We start from the raw sequence: 23,743 nt of genomic DNA, 5'->3' as shown, positions 1-23,743 counted from the left end.
GTTCAACAATTTGACTACAATTGAAACAATTAACTTTTAGAATATCCAGATTATTGCAAATTGATCTTACAATTCTTGAGCAGTCTTTCCCCGTTTATCAGCGAAGAAGAAATTCAAATAGGTAGGTACCGAATCAGAATTATGGGAGAGTAAGTATATCGAGTGATTCTCCAAGGTGGTTCACCCATATAACCCTTTCGTTATTGGAGATATAGACAAACGAAATTTGGGAGTTGTGTATTATAGTTCAATTCACATTTTTTTTTCATATTTACTTTGCTGTACTTTGCTGACCGGAAATTACCGTTACTTTGGATTTTTAAATGGGACATCCTATATATTTTTACTTATTTCGTCGACAATAACATTCTAAATCCAACAACACCTCACTTGTCAATATTTGACAAATAAAATTATTTTTACTTAGAAAAATAGCGAAAATAGAGTGAAAGTGTGTGTTATCTATAGATCCTTTCGTTTGCATAGGAAGTGTAGCACTTTTCTACACTCGGTGTAATTTAAACTCGATTTTAGTATTCGTTTGCTAATTGGATTTACACCAGTGTAGAGGAGGTGTAGTTTATCTACACCTTGTCAAAAGGAGGTGTAATGTGTTGTGTGGTGTGAAATGCAAAATTTGATGTTAATGTCACCGACTTCACAGTAATCTGCTTCAAAATGGATACAATTAAATTTAAAATTTGCCATTAGTTCATCACTTTACAAGATGATGAAAAAGTAACAAATCTTCTGATGAACGTAACCATAGATATATTAAATCAAAATTGTTAGTCTGCGAGCCTGACAACCTAACGGCAGTGTTTTTTTATTCTACACTGAAAATCAGCTGATTCAAAGTGCAGAGTAAATTATACTACACTGAGAAACAGACGTTTATTCGTGAGAAAATTATATTTCACAAAAAGCCGACGAGCCACCCCCTTTCCATTTGAAAAAATCAGGTCAACCGGAAAAATTCATATTTGCGAATTTTAAATAATTCTCAAAACGACGGTGGAGTCATAAGCCTCAAAGTTGTATTTTTCCCGTGTTACCTGATCAAGAATGGAGCGATTTACACGATCCATGGCATTCTAGATCGAAAAATAAAAATTGTAATAAAAATTATTTTATTTGTCAAATATTGACAAGTGATGTGTTGTTGAATTTAGAATGTCATTGTAGATCGAAATAAGTAAGAATATAAACGATGTCCCTTTTAAAAATCGAAAGGTGGGGTCATTTCCGGTCAAACCGGAAGTACGGCAAAACAAGTTTATATGTCAAAAAATATAAATTGAACTATAATACACAACCCCCAAATTTTGTTTTTCTATCTCCAATAATAAAAAAGTTATAGATTGAATGATGTTTCATCTGATGAGTACACTAACAACATGGGTGTCCCTCAAGGATCTGTTCTGGGCCCGCTTCTATTTTTATTATTTATTAATGATCTGCCTGCATACGTGCTAGCCTATATACTGATAATGTTCGCTGATGATACTTCTATCGCTATAAGAGCCAAAAGTTGGCAGGAATTGAAGTGGCTGTGCGAAACAATAGTTCAGTGTTTCATTGATTGGTGCCACAGTAACGCACTTATTCTTAATCTGTCGAAGTCGGTAATAGTCAGATTCCGGAATCAAGATAATCAGAGTGTTGAACCTCTCATTATAAAACATAAACAAGGTGAATTGAAGGCGACCGACGACGTGAAATTTCTAGGCCTGTATGTGGACGGAAACCTCAGGTGGCATCTCCACATTGATCATGTTTGTGGGAGGCTAAACAGCGCTTACTATGCCTTATTACGCCTTAAGAGTTGTCTCCCTGTCGACGAACTACTGACCATTTATTACAGCATGGTTTACAGTCATTTAAATTACAATGTAGTTCTTTGGGGCTCCTCGGCAGGGGCGAATCGACTATTTATTTTACAAAAGCGTATCGTACGACTTATTTTCAGACTTCGGCCATGCGATTCATGTCGTCCGATTTTCACTCAATTAGGTATTCTTCCCTTTCCATGTATTTACATCCTTAATTGCCTTAATTATATCCACCTTAACATCAGTAAATACAAAAGATGCTTTGACTTTCATGGATATGAAACACGTCACGCTGATACCATTGCCTTCCCCAGACATCGTACAGCTAAATATGAGACCTCACCTAGCTTTGTTGGTATAAAATTGTACAATCATTTGCCTAGTAGGTTGAAGTCAATGAATGGAAGGTCTTTCAAGCGAGAAGTGAAGTATCTGTTAATTAACGGATGCTACTATAGTGTTGATGAGTTCCTTAAGGACTCTGTTCATTAAATCTCTTTGCTTTCTTCATATACTTATGTATAATATTTGAAATGACTTGTCCTATACATTTTTAAATGTCGAAAAGGATTAATAAACTTTATTATTATTATTATTATTATTATTATTATAGAGAATCACCCGGTATAGGTTATAAAACTGCTGTATCTGATAGATCGACAACATATTCAAGTTGTCCATTGTTTTTTTTTCGGACAACTTTGCTGTGTTCGAGAACTTGGGAAAGATATATACTTCCTTTATTCTCAATTCAATTTGAGAAGAAGTCGAGCATTTGTCCTACACTCCATTGCATTTTGTTTCGAAAGTTTCAGTTGATCGGACTGAATTTTTTTTTTATTGGAAATTTTCATTTTGCTGAATGTTTACAAAGTTTTCTCATACAATTACAGGTATACAGGGTGTCAGACCAAATTCGTTCGTTAAAAGAGAGCTTGAAATATTTTTAGATTTTTATTTAAGAGATGACTCCTGTATGAATTCTTTGAGATTTTTGGGACTTAGTTTTCACTGGAAGTAACACCAATTTTCATTTTCAAACGAGTAGCCCTATATTTTATTATGAAAATTCATTCCACATGAAATTCTGCGTTGTTAAAATGGCGAATTATCACCGGAAAATCGTTTTTCAAGGTGAAATTACGAAAACAAATCGAAAAATGGAACTCTGCTGGAACATGAATAACTTCAAGGTTTTCCATTGGGAAATTGCCGTTTTTGGGCTTCCGTTAGGAATGAGAATAATGTTTATGTCGCAACGGCCAATAATACATATCATTGTCACAAAATCTTTGCCAATATTGGAAATCTCGGAGACTTGAAAACTAAACTTTTTCAAATTAGAGCCCCCTGTACACTCTTAATTAAAATCACGTTAAAAATCAATGAAGGTGTGAAAATAACCCCATTGCCCTAAATACGTAAATTCTGGTATTTCCAGAAGAAACTATTTTCTGGATAACATTTCGATTTTCATCATTCTGAGAAATACATTTATTGATAATAAGAATATTTATTCTCAATGGGACTAATGAAAACACTATCGTTTGTATTTCAAGAAGTATAAAACTCGAAATATGAATTGTTTTTTCTTAATATCTTAGAATAGGCCGATGGTGTAACTATCACACTATCACAACTACATTATTTTTCAATAGAAATTCCATTAGATTTTTAAAAATTGGGCTGTAATTTTTGAAGTAATTGAGTTTTCAAGTTTGCCAATTTTTACAACAATTTTCTAACCTTCTATCATCTGTGCCATGATTTGTAATTTTTTACAATTGCGGCAAAAACATTATTCTTTGCCCAAAAGCGACAGTTATCAATTGAAAAATGTTTCAGCAAAGATCCATGATCAGATTTATTAATTCACAATGAAAAACAATTTCATGGTGAAAATTCGACATTAAAACAATGCAGAATTCGAAGGATATCAATTTTCATAATACAATACAGAGTTACCCATTTTAAAACGAAAGTTTGTAAAACCGTTCCACGAATTCACAAGGAGTCATCTCTCTACTCAAAATTTTAAAGAATGGTATGGGTGTGACACCCTGTATAGTGAACTATAACAAAGAGAAATTACAAGCAAGTGGGCTCTATTATACAGACTGTTTCAGGTGGCAATCAGACGTATTTAGAGAATCGAATGAGACATTTTTTGTTGAATAGTAATGAATTATAGTGAGATGTATTCAGTTGAAAATTTGTTGCTATGGGATAATATATGTTATTTTGAGGGAAGGCACAGCATTTCATCACATTTTAGAATTGTATACGACGTTTCAATTTTTGTTTATGATATTTGAACATTCTTTCATATTAACCTCAGGGTTCTTGAGATATTTATTACTGTTTCCAAAATATTGTAGTGAATTCAGAATTTCTGCTTTCGAATATTCTAACATAAACAAGTCATTCGTTCTTTCTGTTTTCGACATCTTGAAGGGAACTCAGGAATGGTACATTTTAGGTTAGTACAATCGTACTAATAAATGATGATTTCACACAAAAGAGAAGTCAAGAAGAAATATGTATTTCAAATCTCACTTCATACTTCAATTCAAACTAAAAAATATCAAGTTGTCACCAACACTGATGAGTGTAGTGAAGAACCTAATAAAAGGAAACCTGTTATTTTCAAATGTTTTCAAGCTAGATATGCAAAGAAATAAAATTATTCCTCGAATACCTACCTCTACGAATGCAAAATTCCAGGAAACAAAAAATGTACCGATCAAAAAATGTTATGTACGTACTCCACGACCTACTTTATTTCTATACCACTCGTCACATAATATCGTTCTTTTTCGTGAAAACGGTAGAAGATTTCGAAGATAAAATCCATCAATATACAATTTCCATAAATACCAGCCCAAACATTTAATTTTTGGGGAAGCCCAGCACCTCATCTTGGATTTTCATCTAACCAATATCGACAGTTATGCCGGTTCACAATGCCGTCAACGTAAAATGAACACTCGTCTAAAATACAGTTATCGAACATTTAGCTTTGATTACAGTTAATCATTTCACTGACCACTTCACAGAACTGGAGTGGGCGATCGGGATCATCCTCGCTCAGTTACTGAACCAAACATATCTTATAATGATGGAATTCATGTTGTTTAAGCATTCCCATGATTGTTGTCCGTGAAACACCAGATACATCGTACAATTTCCTATTACTAAAGGTCGGATCCCTTGCTACATGACCTAAGACAGCAATGTCTCTCGCTTCGTCTCTTTCATGCACCCTCTTTTTGTTTCCGACTGAACCAATAGCGTCAAACTTGGCCAGCAGTTGCAAAACGTAAGTAGCGGATACCAGTATGTCGTTCGTTAAATAAAGACGTTGTTGTTCGCACAGAGTCATTATTTCTAAAAAATAATTTTATCATTTCATTTTTTTCATCTACGGATACACCATTTAATTCTACTACAAATTCACAATCGCTTTGACACACTTGTAATGCTCGATAGACTAAGGTGAATCAAAAACATGGTCCGTCTACTTTTTCGGACAAAAAATTGATAATTTTTGGACAAAAAATTAACAACAACTACGGAATACCTTTGAGCAGTGTAGGTTACGAATAATAATAAGAATAGCTAGCAAATATATAGTTCACTGGACACCCCGTATATGTACAGTCAGCCTGTATATGGATTTCAAAGGATCAAATTTTTTTTCAGTACCTAACGTTGATTATTCCACAATGCAGTTATTCATACATTCCATCACAAAGTTCGAAATAGGATGTGTTAAAACACTAGTTATCTACTTGTGTTATAATAAAATAGGTCCTTTCGTTTGCATAAAAAGTGTAGCACTTTTCTTCGCACTAGATTTAATTTACACCAGTGTAGAGGAAGTGTAGTTTATCTACACATAGTCAAAAGGAGATGTAGATAAACTACACCTTCTCTACACTGGTGTAAATTCAATCAGCAGACGAATACTAAAATCGAGTGTAGAAAAGTGCTACACTTTTTATGCAAACGAAAGGACCTTATGTGTATGTCGTCTTGGTAGGTAAAGTGTTTGATCACGCTGCAATGAAAATAATTCATGTCCCTTTATATCATTACTACAAATTCATCCTTCGTATTACTTCTGGAAATGAAACGGATAAAATGAAAAAGTGGAAGGATGCATACAATATTTTCTATTCTTGACGTGATTCAGTTTCCAAATCTGTATGCCCTGAGGACAAAAGGGAACATGCGACACGGGTAAAAAGAAATAGCCTGAGATCTCTGATTGCAAACCCTCAGGACATTGATATTGATTTTGTGACATCGAAAGAGGAAATGAAATAATAAATTGATCCTGAAATTCTTCATCAATCAACGCTTGAAAACATTGCATTTTTATACAGGCTGTTTTCAAACGTAGGTACACTCCTGGACAGAGAAAACCTGACATTTCACCAAATTCTTTTTAAAGGTGTGCATCGATTTTGATCACTTTGTCTATTTGTAGCCTATTTTATCTAGTTTATCACCTCACGTGCAGTCTGCAATTTCAATTGCAATTTAATTTGATGATATACACTAGTATACAGGGTAGAACTCATCTTCTCTTAACATTTTCCTGTTTAATTCACGTCGATAGCTCTTTCCTGAAAGGAAATACGTTTTTTGAAGTGAACTATGCAATTTATAACATTAAGAACAATACCTACTTTTTGATCAAGGAACACCGTTATTCGGTTTCATAGCAACGTTATGATTAGTGTTTATGTAATTTATCTTGTCAGTTACAGTTCACTGGAATCAAATGTTTATGTTCTGTGAATGTAATTCAGCATTGCATTTAACAAGTGATTTTTTTCATTATCAGAATAAGTTGCGCAAGCCCATGTGGCGAAAATTGTGATAGATTATCTCTATGAGGTGAACATCCATTGATTAGGCTGGCCTCCACGTAGCCCCGATCTAAACCCAACTGAGCATGTGTGGGAGATGTTAGGGAGGATCAATAGGAAAATTCCAATTTTATTGGAAGCTTACCCCGCCAATACTCAATATTAGAATATAAGAATGTGTTTATTTTTCATAATTTTATCTGTACATTCTTGATGAGTTCTCGTTGATGTTATAAATTGCATAGTTTCGTTTGAAAAATCGTATTTCCTTTTAGAAGAGTTATTGAGGGGAATTGAACAAGAAAATGTTAAGAGAAGATCAGGCTTCAAAAACTCATTTAAAGACCCAGCATTGCGTCACCTCCACAGGGTGTTTAGAAATTAAGAGGAAATTGCAACTTTCAGTTCTACCCTGTATACCATTCAATTCAATTGAAATTCTTCGACATCAGGTGATAAACTAGATGAAATAGGCTACAAATAGACAATAAATTGATCAAAATCGATGAATATTTTGTTTGTCCGGTTTTTTTTTTTAACAGGAGTGTATTTTTTTCGAAAGTGGTAGTGCTACTGCTACTGCACCAAAAAACTCATATCCAAACATTTAAGTAGATTGGGGTTTCGTAAAATTTTGAGAACGGTTCTGATTACCATGACTTCAGTCAACAAACGCGGATCACTAGATGCCTGAATTCTCAAATGAAGAACGCTCAATTCTCGTTCATATTCATGGCGAATGTAATCGAGTTGTTGATGGTACAAGTATACCATCAAAATAAATAAGAAAAATGAGAAACATGAACCCGAAAATTCTCTAGAAGGCTATGAAAGAGATTTAGGTTTATGTTGTTCTATCGTCAGGAGAATGAGATGCGTCCTATCGAATTTAATCTCGAACAAGAAACTAATTTCGTGAAAATTATACATACAGTTTCGTGAAGGAATGATGATTCAAGTTCAATAAATAAGATGTAAACTTTGTGAATTCTCTTATTTGAATCGACGAATAGAAATCAACCGAAAATGAATGGTACATTCAATTGGCATAATAGCATCAATTATTAACCTTTGTTTTATACTTGGTTGAATACTCACTTCTAGGAGATAGATATTCCAAGATATTGACAAAAAAAAATTGAGCCGCCAGACGTTCAAAATTCATGGTTACAACAAGATGGTGAACTTCCACATACCAAAATGTAACATTTTTGATTTTGACTTTTTGAAGATCGGTGGCTGACAAACAATGGTTTTCATCTCGGATGGCCACCATGTCCACCCGATCTAACACCCTTAGATTACTATATTTGGGGAAGGATAAAAACTTGCATAAAAAATATTTTAAATAGTAGGTAGGTATATGAAACTTCTGTTACTCACAAAGCGGACAGAGAACGAGTCAGAAATCCATTTAGGTTAACTTCTATTATAAAACCTCTAAATAAATTAATTCATTAATCGAAACTTTCCAAGAGCAGTGCATGAAGCAATTCAGAGACGAGTGGACGTATGAACTTTGAGCATCTCCTTTAGATCAATTTTTATAATTTATTGGCCCTTCTACGCCTTCGTAGGTAGACGAGCATTACCAACATATGTGATAAACTGAAATACTTTGGGAGTATTCGAGGAGTTATGCATACCAAGAAACATCGATGAAATACAAAGTGAAGGACAATCAACTTGACCCGTTTCGAAGAAAAAGATAACCCATATCTACCATTACATTCGGAATTTATAGGTGTTCTAGTGACCCACATCAGTATCAGTAGAATTCAAGTACCTGCGCTTGAAAATTGATATGATTAGTCACGGCAAGAAAGTCAAACCGGCGTTTCCTTGAAGAATAGATGAATATTGCATCTACATTCAATTATGTCAGAAAATGTTAATGTCCAATGCTATCATTTATGCCCAAGTGAATTTGCAGTGAGCCAAATTGAAAGAGAGCTATGCCGCTTCTGAGAGAAACTTATTTATCGAGCGCTTGTTTCTAAGAACTAGCATTATTATCTGTTCCAATGGATGAAATTTTCTAATTTTGAAGCAATAATGGTCGCAACGAATTGCGTTGGATCAGAGATGCAAACGTCGTGAAAGAAAACATGGACCTAGCGATATATCGATGTTTTTTCTGGTGAAAAATAAAACACAATTCAAATTTTAAATCTTCATTTTGAAAGATTTTGTTGAAAACTATTCGTGAACTGAATTTACAATTATGTAATAGTTTTGAGTTTTTTTCCTGTCAAACGGTTTCTTTGTTGGGGTAATGTTTCTGAGGGGTTACTTTGAATGAAATTGCTTGAAATAAAGCAATATATTCAAACAGGGTGTTCCATAAAAATTGCGATCAAGTTCAGGATTTTGTTTTCCGAGTTATTTGGAGTCGGAAAAGTCTTTGTCCGGGAATGCTTCGTTTCCCAGATACAGGGCGTTACATGTAGGTAATCCAAATAAATAACGAATTCTTCGCTATTGTCTAGACGGCTGGAGATATTTGAACGAGATTTGATAAAAACTGACACCATATTTATGTCATTGTTACACGTTGAATACCTCGTGTTCAGCAACTACACTGGCGTGCAAACAGTCATTGTAGCTAAAAATTGGTTATAATTCGGAAATCACTTTGATGATAATTGATTTTGGCTCCGAGATGCAAGGCCTTATCCTTCGCATACATGTATGCCACTGGCACATGGTAATTTTTTTTTGTACAGGATGTGAATGTATAAGGCCGCCAAAAATTTTCGTTTTTTGTCGAAGAATGGGAATAGTAGAGGTCTTTACAAAAATTTTTTATGGTGGGTGGATTTTTAGGTCACCTCGGGACGTCTTTGCCCGTGTTCGAATACAATAACTTGCTATGGAAATAGCACCATTTTATGAAGTCACCTCTTTTTCTTGAAATTCTAACTATAACTTCGACATTTCTTCGCTGTTGTTGAATTTTTGGCCAGTCAAGCAAAGCGCAATTCTTAGTCGACCCAGGAATTTTTTTTTCTAGATCTTGTTGTACAGGGTGTGAAAATAAGGAAGCGAAAAATTTTTTTTACTGAGAATTCTAAAAAGGTGGGGGCCTTAAAAAGTTTTTCTTTATGTTGGGTGAATTGTTAGGTCATTACCTCGGGACGTTTTCCTCATTTTCTCGATACATTGCGTTACTGTGGAAATAACGCTATTTCATGAAATTCTGCTTTTCTCGAGAAATCTCCCTTTTCTGAAAAATAATAGCAGAGATCAAGTGCGAACTGCTTGAAGGAATGAATCTAGGAATGAATTAAATTGATCAAAAGCAGTGGCGTGCATATTATATGAGGTAGGTATGTGATAAGAAAATAATGAGCAAAAATCCCTCTCTACATTTGAAATTTTTCATCGTTTTGTTAAGAGTTACGCTCTGAAAGAAGCTACAACTTGAAATGAGTTCCATTCATAGGCAGTTAAATTGGAGTTTAGTGAAAATGGCATTTTCCCTTCATTTCTAGATTTCACCTGAGATTTTCCGGCTGACGTTTAAGGAAAAACTTCATCCAATAGGGTTGTCTGGGGTTCTAGGAGGAATTCACTACGATTGAAGGCTCTAGACTTTTAGACGGTACTTCTACATATAATTATATTATTATTCAGATATGAATTCAACTTCAAAAAAATAGAAAGTTAATTAGATCTCAAAATCCAAATCGATTTTTAGATAAATCCAATGCGTTGAGGCTACCGATTTCTTCTCTGAGAAACGTATACATATAAGTCACGCTCATAGTTTTATAAGTACTCTGCCAACGTGATTTTATCGTATAATCTTCGGTTACACTGATGACTTGAAACCTGATATTAAATAAATTAGTTGTGCTGCCGAGCACCAACTCCAATTTAATTAACATCTGGGTGGGATCATGTTCCGAATGAGATTTGTCAAGAAATTGATGACGTCAATTTGCCAATTTTATTACTGTCAATCTGTCAGTTACGCAAGACTTCGCAGGGTGTCCTCAAAAACATGCTAGCATTGCTTGAATAGATCAATTTCTATTTCAAATAACGCAACTTTTCCTGTATAATTGGGGAGTTTGTCAGACTCTCCAAGGAGGGTTGGAGGTTACTTGGGTTTTTTTAAATGACAACCCTCACTTTTCGTGGCGTAAATGAATACTTGTTGATGAAGATTATTTGGTCATTGATGGGGATGGAATGGTTGATCTTTTTGAATTCAAGGTTTTTTTTATGCATTTTGAAGTCAATAGGGAAGTGGACAAAGTAAAGTTGAGTAAGGTTCGTGCAGGACGGCACAGTTAGTATACAGGGTGAGTCTTTGACTCGTAAAACTATTTCAACAGTAGATTCTTGAGGTCAAAAGAAACACTTTTTCCTATACCATTCTTTCCGATTCGGCCCTGATAAAAATATATAGCCATTTCAAGTTTTCATAATATGCTATGCCATACCTGGAGAAACAAAATTACCTTCAGAATAACAAGCTAAATCTATGACACTACATATCAGTGGATCCTTTAAACAGAGTTGCATTCAGTCAAAGCACCCAATATTCCAAATATGAGATATTTTTTATTTTTGAACATCAAATTACTCGAAAATGGCACATTCTACAAGAAAATTTGAGGAATAGTTTTATTTTACAAAACGTTCAAATATTCACAAGATAGCGTCCAACTTAGTTTCAGGAGTTGGGTTCTTTGAATTTTTGGTATTTTTATGGTACGTAATGATCATAACTGGAAGACGTGGGTGATAACTTGTGTTTCACTTCGATGAAACCGTTTGTGAGATAGAACTGAAAATAATATTTTATTATGGTTTTTCAACAGCCTGTATCTTTTTTAAACCGAACCGATTGGGGAGAAATGGTATAGGAAAAAGTGTTTCTTGTGACCTCGACAATCTACTGTTGAAATATTCGTACGAGTGAAGACTCGCCATGTATAGTTTACCCATTAGATCCTTACAAAAAAAAAGGTAATAAAAACCCATCGGTGATGAAATCATCCTCAACAAATATGGGTCTCTCCATTTCTTGCAAAAAAGTTGGGGTTGCAATCTGAAAAAACTCAATTACCTTCCAACCCTCATAGAGGGTGTATGACGAACCCCTCAATTATAGTTGTGTAGGTTAAAATAAACACTGACCTTTTTCCACAAAAAATAAGATATCGAAGAAATCAATTTTGTGCTTTAGATACTCATTACTCACCCTGTATATGCTAATTTCGAAGGTTTTTCCGAAAAATGACGTTACATGATTTTATAATACCTTCGAAAACGGGACCAACTTTTAGATCCTTTAATGTGAAAACCAGTGGACAACAAAGTTACCATCAAAATCAATGAAAACGACAAATACCATCCAAATACAACTGTAGACCGGTTTGGGAATCATTGTCCCTCGTCAGTATGGTGTAGAGTTGCATATTCCCACGGAGGATGGGGCTCGCTAGAAAATAGCGAGAATACCGCTGTGACTTGCCTGCGGTCCTTTAGAGTTTAGATTAATGTTTTTACATTCGACGACTACAGGTAGTAGTTAAATCTGGGAGCCATGAATTGGTGTATTAGTCTGCAAAGAAACTGAGGTTTTGGTTCAGTCTTTGAGGAACAGGTAGCGCATCGTGATGAGAATTGAAATCATAAGGCCCTATCCTACGGTTAAAATATTTAAACACTACACTGACGAGGGAGAATTGTAATATTTTTTTCTGGAACACTGTTCCCTGTTTTTCTCCAGAATTTTGTTTTGTTGAGCCACTGTTAATTTGAAAAAATGTAAAAATAATCTTTGTTGTTATACATAATTTTATGGTCTCTTGTTGTTTTGTTGTATCTGTTGAATAAATACATTGTTAGTTTCAACACATCAAATCAAACACGATATTTCTAATAATTAATGATTTTCACAACTTGTCCAATCCAAGAATTCGAACTTCAACAACCTGTCGAAAACGAAAGTTCGGCTTTTTTTTCTTAAAATCACTTGAGGAATCTCCCCTCTTCGTTTGTACCACCAATATGATTTGTTTCGTGAAATGGATATATTCATACAGGGTGACAAGTTGAAAACTTGCCAGGACAATTGTATAAAAATATTCAGTGGTCTGATTTCGAACTCAAAAATAAAATGCGAATTCTGAAGGACCACTCGATTGCTCGAGAAGAGTTAGCGGACTGTAATGTTTTTGAATAAATTGTAGGGCAACTGGAAATTGCTTGGGTGGAAAAAATGTGAAACAAAGCGGCAATAAAGATGCGACTTACCTCTATGGAGTGCTGTGAAGAGTTGAGCTGGCCAGCGTTAAGTAGCGAAATCCAATTGCTCCACACTTGAATTTGTTTCATTAGCGAGAAATTTAGATCAGTTCAATTTTAAGAGAACAGCGGAATAAATCGAACACACTTTCTTGGCTAAGTCAGCGGCGATACTGGTACATATGTCCACAATTCCATCTCAAGACATTGTCGCACCTTTATCTCATAAGATGCGCGAAAATAACAATAAAAAAAAACCCATTTAATAATTTATAATTTCCAATTACCCTAAGAAAAAAAACAAACATCGGTAATATTGCCAAAAGGAAAAATGCACATAGATGCACAAACTCAAATATTAATTTTATATTAAATTTACAAAAATTAAAGGAGCATAAAACTTGTTCATTCCGGCCCACCAAAATGAGAATCATTTTCAAGTGGAAGAGGATATAGTTTTACTAACGGGCGTTTGAAATCGCCATGTATAGTTCTCACTGTTACAACGCGAACTTGTCCATCAGGACCTTTGAACACTTCAATGATACGTCCTAGGCGCCATTCTAGTGGAGGGCAAGTATCATCTTGAATTAATACTAAGGTGCCTATGGAGGGTTCCAACCCTGATTTCAACCACTTTTGTCTGACCTGAAGGGTACGGAGATATTCTTGCGTCCAGCGACGCCAAAAATCGCGCTGCAATCGTTGAACAAGGTTCCAACGGTTTAACCTATTTAACGGCTTATCTGAAAAATCTTCGTCAGGTAGCGATACTAGCGGTCCTTGAGTCAAAAAGTGACCAGGAGTAAGAGCTTGCATATCACTTGGATCGGCTGAAAGAGGAGTTAGAGGGCGCGAGTTTAAAACTGCTTCAATCTGGCATAGAACTGTGTTTAATTCTTCATATGTTAATATTTGTGAGCCAATAGTGCGAATCAAATGATGCTTCACAGATTTTATACCTGACTCCCATATACCGCCAAAGTGGGGTGCCGAAGGTGGAATGAAACTCCAAGAGATAGCCTCTTGATGACAGGCTCTTTTTGCGATTTTCAGTAGTTCCTTACTGGCTTTAACGAAATTAGTACCGTTGTCAGAGAAAAGTTGCTTTACGTAACCGCGGCGAGCTACAAATCTACGAAGAGCGGCCAGAAAAGCCTCAGCTGTTAAATCAGAGACCAGTTCTAGGTGTATAGCTTTTGTGACTAAGCAAACAAATAAACATATATAACCTTTTTGTGATTTTACTCCTCTATGTTTACTTAACGTTAAGGATATAGCTCCACTAAAATCCACTCCACTAACCGCGAATGGTTTTTGCGGAATAACACGACAAGAAGGAAGTGTACCCATAAGAGGCTCATAACTGCGTGGCTTGACTTTGAAACACCTGATACAGCGTGACACTATATTTTTAATGAGTTTTTTACCTGATACTATCCAGAATACGTCTGATATCAAATATTGAAGAGTCTGGACTCCTACGTGTAGGTACTTTTTATGCAGGTATTCAACATACCGGACAGCGAGTAGACTATCACGAGACATCAGAATTGGATGCTTCTTATTGTAGGAAATAGATGCATACTGAATTCTACCTCCAACCCTCAGAAGTCCATCATTATCAAGAAAAACATTTAATTTCCGAATAGGTTTAGGGAATTTCTTATTTGCGCTTATGTTAGAAATAATGTCTGAAAAGTATTTATATTGTTTATGTTTCGCCAAACATTTCAAAGCATCAAAAAGATCTTGAGAATCAATATTAGATACTTTTCGATCCAGTTTAGGCAATTTACAATTTTTTAAAAAGCGTAGTACGGAAGCCAAAATATATTGAATTTCATAAAAATCTGATTTATTTTCAAGTAAATTATCCAAGAAGTTTGTGGATATTTCAGTAGCGATCAAAGCTACTTGCTTTCTTTTTTCATTGTCTGAATGTTCCGAAACATCTAAATTTTTATTAGACATCGTTGGCCACTTATCACATGACTTCATCAGAAATGGAGGTCCGGCCCACCATAGCGAATGGTTAAGAAGTTCACTGGGTGAACACCCCCGACTAGCGACGTCAGCTGGGTTCAAGAACGAAGGAACGTAATGCCAGTGCTCTGCGTTAATATTTTCCTGAATGAGAACAATTCTATTAGCTACAAATGTTTTCCACTTACTTGGATGAGATTTGATCCAATGCAAGACAATATAAGCGTCAGAAAATGCATATATATTATTTATGTAGATTTTTTTCTTTAAGCATTCATAAGTATATTTCAGAAGTTTTGCTAATAAAGCAGCGGCAAGGAGTTCAATTCTAGGAATAGTTAAAACTTTTTTAAGAGGAGCTATGCGGCTTTTTGCCATTACGAACGATATATAACATTGACTACCCTTTATAACGCGAAGATAAATAATACTGGCGTAGCCTTTCTCGCTACCATCGCAGAAACCACACAAATCAATAGAATCCGCATTAGTTAAATCGATATGCCGCGATAATTTGAAATTATCTAAACATTGAAATTCTGTACGGTAGAGATCCCACTGCCTTATAATGTCAGGAGTAGGACTTTGGTCCCATTCTAGACCCAATATCCAAATTTGTTGTATCAAATACTTCAGTGTGAAAGTTATAGGTGTGAGGTAACCGTGAGGATCATAGCAACGAGCTAAGAGCGATAATAGATTTCTTTTGCTACAATTCTCTTTAACAGTAACAATTTTAAATCTGAGTTCGTCACTTGAAGGGTTCCAACAGAGACCGAGAACTTTAGTGACGTCATCAGAATCGAGATCTAAAATGTGAGGATTAATAAGTGAAGGATCTAAATGAGATAAAACTTCTGGTGCATTACTACCCCATTTATGAAGCTTAAAACCAGCTTGGCTCAAAAGAAGAGTGAGCTGCTTCTGTAACTCAATTGCTTTGTCTGTTGACTCACATGATGTTGTGATATCATCGATATAGGTTTCGTTAAGAATTACCTCAGCGGCCAGAGGAAAGTTAGAAATTTCTGATTCAGCTAAATGTTGAAGCGTACGTAGTGCAAGAAATGGGGAACAGTTTAAACCATAAGTAACGGTGAGCAACTTATACACCGATATTTTTTCGGACGGATTGAAACGCCAAAATATTTTTTGATATTTTTGATGTTCCGGTGTAACCATAATACCACGATACATTTTTTGTATATCACATGTAAGAGCTACAGGATGAATACGAAAGAAAAGTAAAATTTCGACAATATCTTTCTGTAATTTACGTCCCGGCAATAAAGTATCATTGAGAGACAAATGAGTTGTGGGATCAGGTACACTTGCGTTGAAAACTACACGTAATTTTGTGGTTACAGCTTCTTTTTTCACCACGGCAAAATGTGGAATGAAATAATCATCGAGATCATGCTCATCTGCAATGACAGGTTCCATATGACCTAAATCTAAATATTCTTGCATAAATTTGGAATATTCTGAATACATTTCAGGATCTTTTAAGAGACGTTTTTCCAATGACAAGAATCTACCGAGAGCCACCTGCTCCATATCAGGAAAGAGAGGTGATTTCTGAAAATTATCTCTAAATGGCAAAGAAACCGTGTAAACACCGTTTTTATGTCTAGATACGGTCTTAATGTAATATTTTTCACAAATTTCATCTTCTGGACTCATCAACATTGTTTGCGGCGCTGAATCTACATCCCAGAATTGTGAAATCAAATTTGTGAGCAACTGGTTGTCAGTATGACAGAAAAACGAATTCACGGCGTTATATGACTTTAGAGGAGTTTGCAAAGGCATAGGACCCATTAACACATAACCGAAAATTGTGTTCATGGCGATAGGATGACTCGAATCGGTACTGATTATCTTTTCACCTTTTATGATTTGCGGAAACAAATCCATGCCGATGAGCAAATGTATTTGCGAGGGTTTGAAAAAAGTTGGATCAGCTAATTGTAAGTCATTTATGAAATGCCAATTTTCAATATTAATTTTTTCTGCTGGTAAATCAGGACATACTCTTTGCAGAATTGTAGCTTGAGTAGTAACAAAAATATCAGGCTGATAAATGTTTCGAATTTTGATAAAAATAGATCCCAGATTGGATGACAAATTTTTTCCACCTACACCCTGTATATTGACTTGATTAGATCGTTTTGGAAAACCTAAACGTTGAGCTAGTTTTTGACTACAGAAAGTAGTTTGAGAACCACAATCTAAAACTGCTTTAACTGATTGATAATTACCGCGAACATCCTGAATATTCACCAGTATTGTGGATAATAAGACTTGTGATTGAGCTGACGTGAATCCACATTGAGTGAAACTTTGTGCAGGCGATTGAGAAGTATTCGAGGTATTGATTTTCGAAACTCCACATTCAGAGGAAGTTGACGAAGACTGACTTTGAGTAACTTGATGATTTTGAGTAGGAACACTATTGTGGGCATTTTGGCGTTCAAAGTGGAGTAATGTATGGTGGCGTTTATTTCCAGGACAATGACGACAAAAGTTTGCACTTTGACAATTTTTTGTATCATGTTTATTACTGAGGCAATTAAGACAAAGTTTTTGATTTTTGGATATCTCATATCGTTCATGAGCAGTCTTATTTTTGAAAGCGGCACATGTGTAGATTGAATGGAAGCCTTTGCAATAGACACATTTTTCTGTTTCGCGTATACCAGTTTGGGGCGACTGAGCTCCAAGAAAGGTTTTTGTGTTCGTAGAATGAAAGGTTTTGGGCGAACTAACTTTTGAGCTGCCAAGTTTGTTTCGTGAATGAAGCGAATAGAGTGAATGACACTGAGTCTCCAGAAAATCATATATTTTTTGATAAGTTGGCATTACATTAGCTGTTTGGTTAGCGAGTTCAAAGCGAGATAATAAAACATCAGGCAATTTATCTAGAAGAATATTAGCCAGCGGAAAACACCAATGTTTAATGTTGTAATCAAGTCGTTTAAGAGTTTCTAAGTTTTCAGAAAAAATATCTAACAGTGTACGTAATGATTCTGGATCATCATTTTTTAGCGGCGGAAAACTGATAATGCTGCGCCAATAAGTTTGTGCAGTTAAGCGGGGATTGTTATAACGTTTATGAAGAATATCATAAGCAATTTGATAATTTGAGTCAGTAATCGGTAAATGTTTCACAACATTTAGGGGCGATCCTTTGAGATAGGAAAGAAGTAAATTAAATTTAGCGTGCGTGGGAATAGCGGGGTTGTTATGAACCGAACTGTTATACATATCTATGAAAGTGGAGAATTTCGTAATGTCTCCATCAAATTCTACTAAGCGTAACTTAGGCATTATAGAGGCAATGAAGCGATCTGAATCTGCGGAAGGGGAAGTGTGAGACAAATTTCGCTGAGGTTCCTCCTTAAATTCAAATAGTCTCGTATTTATTTCTTGAATCTCGTAATAAAGATCTTCGAAGGCTTGAAAAGCTTTAACCTCTTCGTCTAATTTTTCTGCGCTTTGCGCCTGCAACTCGATAATTTGACTTTGATACATCACGTAGGTTTCTTTTATGTCAGAAATATCCAAAATTCTAGCCTGAAATATCGACCTTTTTGTTTCATCCTCTTCACACAATTTAGCCAATCGGTGAAGACTGATCATACGATTAAGCTGAAGACTGCGAAGCGCTTCTATCTTTTTAAGTGCTGTAGCCATTTTGATTTCATTCAAGAAATCAAAACCTCAAACGAAGGGATATTTCGATATCCACGATCTGCGAATTCTGACGTATCAGTAATAAACAAAACCATGAAACAGGTTAGTTGCAGAAATGTATTTGACTCAGCAATAGAAACACGCAGGTACAGTAACTCGAAATGCGTGATGCTTGATTTAAATTTTGGCCGAACGGAACGAACAAGTTTTGATAAGGAACATATGTGGAATATGGCTCCTGAAGAATGAGTCCTTAATCTAATTGAATTTTGTATTAAGGAATTGAAATTAAATTCGAGATTAAATTCTACTTTTCTGATGGTAAAAGTATTAATTTTGCCTTTTGGCTAATCCGGCTCGAAGGACCAATGTATAAAAATATTCAGTGGTCTGATTTCGAACTCAAAAATAAAATGCGAATTCTGAAGGACCACTCGATTGCTCGAGAAGAGTTAGCGGACTGTAATGTTTTTGAATAAATTGTAGGGCAACTGGAAATTGCTTGGGTGGAAAAAATGTGAAACAAAGCGGCAATAAAGATGCGACTTACCTCTATGGAGTGCTGTGAAGAGTTGAGCTGGCCAGCGTTAAGTAGCGAAATCCAATTGCTCCACACTTGAATTTGTTTCATTAGCGAGAAATTTAGATCAGTTCAATTTTAAGAGAACAGCGGAATAAATCGAACACACTTTCTTGGCTAAGTCAGCGGCGATACTGGTACATATGTCCACAATTCCATCTCAAGACATTGTCGCACCTTTATCTCATAAGATGCGCGAAAATAACAATAAAAAAAAACCCATTTAATAATTTATAATTTCCAATTACCCTAAGAAAAAAAACAAACATCGGTAATATTGCCAAAAGGAAAAATGCACATAGATGCACAAACTCAAATATTAATTTTATATTAAATTTACAAAAATTAAAGGAGCATAAAACTTGTTCAACAATTATGTCGCGACAAGGATGTTTTCAGAGAAAATGCCGGAACAGGTCAATTTCTATTCGTAGGTGCATATGTTGAGCAGAATTGTCAACCGAAATCTCTTCAACCATAGGTGTAGGAGCTATCACCACTAAAATCTCAATAGGGAATAGGTGGTGAGCTATACCTCAATATATCACTTGTCCCTCAACATGAATACTATGGTTTACAATTTTTTATTGAGTCCTTGAAGTAGTTACGGGAGGTGGCAATTTCAAAACTTGCCGGGCCAATTATGTATCGACAAGGATGTTTTCCAAGAAAATGCCGGAACAGGTCAATTTTTAAAGGGAGGAGGACATATTTTGAGCAAAATTGTTGGCCGAAATTTCCTCAAACCTAGGTGTAGGGGCTACCATCCCTAAATTCTTCATAGGGAATAGAGGGTGAGCTAAACCTCAATTGGAAGACAATATTTCCCTCTATATAATAATATTGTCTTCCAATTGAGGTATTATATATATATATATATAGCTCACTCTCTATTCCCTATTAGGAATTTAGGGGTGACAACCCGTACATCTAAGATTGAGAAGAGGCTTAAAATTCAGCTAGAATTGTGAGCCAAAGCCGAATAAAAATTGACCTGTTCCGGCATTTTCTCTGAAAACATCCTTGTCGAGTAATAATTGGCCTGGCAAGTTTTCAAATTGTCAGCTCCTGTAACAACTTCAAGGACTCAAAAATTTGCAAACCATGGTATTCATGTAAAGGGTCAAGTGATCTTTCAATTGAGGTATAGCTCACCCCCTATACCCTATTGAGAATTTAGGGATGATAGCTCCTACACCTAGGGTCAAGGAGATTTCGGCTTACAATTTTGCTCAAAATATATCCCCCTACGAATAGAAATTGACCTGTTCCGGCATTTTCTCTGAAATCATCCTTGTCGTGACATAATTGGACAGGCAATTTTTCAAATTGTCACCCGTATATTTCAAGCGCTTGTATAAGAATTACTCTTGAGGAAAGTGTTTTGCCCGCACTCAACTTTTAACTAAAAAAAGGTCTTGTAGTTTTCAAGACCTTAGTCAATCCGACGAATCGAAAGAGCATAAGCAAATAAGGTGTTTTGGCGTCATCAAATATTGTATTATGGTACCTTGGTACCTACTTCAAAAATAATGTTCCATTCTATCATCCCTAGAAATATTGCCCGAAATCTTGGAGTAACCTTCTTCGAAGAGAGTGCAGTTTCACTTGACGCAGAATTCACAACTATCCAACTTCTAAAAAAAGTGTTTGTCCATATTCGGATTTGCTATGGAGATATAAGCGAAAAATCACAAAAACACCCCCCCTTTGATATTTTTTTGCCAACAAAGGTTGAGCTCACGTCCCCCCAGGGATAAGTCAGGGAAATCTTTTTTAGGAATTAAATCCTTATCGGTCCCAAATTTGATTGGACTCTGGTCCAAAGGTTGAAGGGGCGGGAGATTCCTCTATGAGTTTTATCACTTTTTTCAGTGATAATTGAAAAAAATCTTCCTGAAAAAGTGTCCAAGTAGTTTAACCGTTGTAAAACAAGACTGAACGCTGAAATGAAATCGAATGGTTTACATCTCTCACTCTGTTGATTTTTTTGGTTCGTTCAATCTTGTGTTTATACCTGGGATATAAACAATACCGCCAACAGACGTCCCTCTAGAGATACAAAATGATCCCTTACATCAATAAAAACGTACTAACAAGACTTCCGGCACAACGCCCATCGTAATCAAAGCATTTTACCTAATCCTTTTCAATCCCCAACCATTCTTCCTGCCGAAAATCGCAACAAACAACATCACATAACCCCGAATCCTGGATCGTCCTCGTTCCGCCCTTATCAAGGCGTACCGTGCGAAGAGAACGGTATCCAGCCCGCGATCGCGACCGGGATGGCACTGCTGCCGCCGCCGCCCGCCGCCAACGGGAAAATCGGGAGATCGGGCACGCAGAATCCGAGACCCGGGCCGCCTCCTGCACTCCTGATAGATTCGTCGCGATCCGCGACCGAAACGTCGTTACTTAGGCGGTCCGCGAATGCCCACACCGAGTTTTTTTTCGTTTTACTATGTTGCCGGGAAGAACGGAAGATGGGAAAGGTTAGATGGACTGCAGAAAAATACTCACTTCCGACCTCGACAGCTGCCTGAGACCCACCTGCAAATATAAAAAACATTACAATGAAATCAAAAGGTGTTTGCTGAGTTTTCTTGAGACTCGACGTTTCCGTTTTATACGAAAAATTACTACAAACTTCGTTATTTTAAATGGGACACCCTTTTTATTATAACTTTATTCGCTTCTCTATCCCCATCTGAGTCTGTATTTCTAGTACTTCCCTATCCCTCCATATTCCTGATACTTATTGAGTCGTATGCATAAAGAAAAGCATTTGCTTTTACTATAATACTATCTTTGTCAGTTGCTTATAAAGTGTATTGTTTCCTTTCAATAAACTGAAGTGAAAGCATTCACTACTTCTTTATGCATATGGCCCATTATCAGTTTTCCTCAAAAAATTGCCAAGAAGATGGGTCCAATGAAATCTACTACATTTCATATTTTAAAAAGTTGAAATTTTGAAAACAGGTCATTGAGATGTTTTTTTGTAGTTTGTGATATACAGATTTTCGTCTTTTCACTGGATACAAAAACGGCAAAAAGTTGATTTTTTGACATTGAACACCCTACTTTTTATAGTTTTTATGTGATATTATTAGAGAAAATCAATATACACATCTAGTGATGAACAAAACGGAAATAAAGTCAAATTTCTATGAATGTGCGGTTTTCAGCGTTCACTGTATGACATAAGACAGAACACTCAGTATAAATAAATTTATTACAAAAATTTTTTGCATACTTGTGTCTTGGGGAGAGCGTCCACCAAAGTAGCGTAACACTGACATGGCACATACATGACAAAAGCGATGCATAATAAACAGATTTGAACTGAGAACGACATATTTCACGCAACTGACACTCAAATGTGCGATATCTGAAAATTTTGCATCGCCTTTGTCATGTATGTGCCATGTCAGTGCTACGCTACTTTGGTGGGCGCTCCCACTTAGAGTTGAGTAAAGGTGCCTACAGATTACTCTGACGCGCATGGTTCAAAAATCTAAGACACTCTCAAATTGTTCTGACGTGACGTGGGACGTGCATTCCCACATCACATCAGAACAATTTTAATTTATCAAAATTTGTTGAATATAAAACCGTAGGAAGAGAAAAATTAATAAAGTTTTGGACCTCCATGATGTCTTTTATGCACTAAGAATCGGACCGATGCATTCATAAAGCTGCATCCACATTATGCCGCTGTGTGCCGAGCGGCTTTGCCAATCGGCAAAATCTCATCGGCAAATCCAACGAAAGAAGACGGATCCACATTAACACGGGTGTACAGAGTCTAAATTGCAACTGAAACCGCTCGAAGCCACTGAGGCCAGCGGTTGGCACATCCTCACTATAAATTTCCGTTGGCTTTCTTTGATGGAGACCGACAGTTCAGCGATTTTTCAGCGGCATGGTGGCATAAGCCGACGGTGCATCCACATACGCAGCAGCTTTGCCGAGCAGCCTTGCCAATTGGCACACAGCGGCATAATGTGGATGCAGCTTTATCCTCATAAGATGGCAGATTTCTTTTTGAGATATCTCATTTCAGGCAACTTGTACCTCATGTCGAAGTGTCGTTGAGCTGCATCCACATTATGCCGCTGTGTGCCGAGCGGCTTTGCCAATCGACAAAATCTCATCGGCAAAGCCAACGAAAGAAGACGCATCCACATTAACACTGGTGTACAGTGTCTGAATTGCAACTGAAACCGCTTACGAGACTTCAGTGAAGTCTCCTCTCGTTGATCTCGTGGGCATTTCTATATGCAACTTTCCATGCCATTTTTTGACAAGTGCCTATCGCAATGGTCCGGACAATAAATTAGAATAATATTCTGCGTTAATTATAGTACGTTTCGCCGGATAACCCATAAAAATAATCCCTTCGTAATTCCAGAATATAAAGTAAGCATTATCTTTCCATCAGGTTTGCGCCATTGCTTGCCTGCATTCTTTGGATTGACTTTTGGTCTCGAGGTAAAAAGAAC

The 23,743-nt window shown here is 36.1% G+C and overlaps 1 protein-coding gene across 1 annotated transcript in view; it reads right to left on the bottom strand.

Annotated features, from left to right (window-relative positions):
* The window catches only part of LOC123308295 (ecotropic viral integration site 5 ortholog), a 103,491-nt gene extending 81,964 nt beyond the window's left edge, over nt 1–21,527 (bottom strand). Inside the window, exon 1 of the mRNA XM_044890901.1 lies at nt 21,375–21,527. Within this exon, the coding sequence (XP_044746836.1) occupies nt 21,375–21,430 (56 nt within the window). The 5' untranslated portion in view covers nt 21,431–21,527. The remainder of the gene's footprint in view (nt 1–21,374) is intronic.
* Nucleotides 21,528–23,743: the final 2,216 nt, after the last annotated feature.

This window comes from Coccinella septempunctata, chromosome 1 (genome assembly GCF_907165205.1).
Source record: "Coccinella septempunctata chromosome 1, icCocSept1.1, whole genome shotgun sequence".
NCBI classification, from domain to species: Eukaryota; Metazoa; Arthropoda; class Insecta; order Coleoptera; family Coccinellidae; genus Coccinella; species Coccinella septempunctata.
This window is presented reverse-complemented; position numbering and strand designations above follow the sequence as displayed.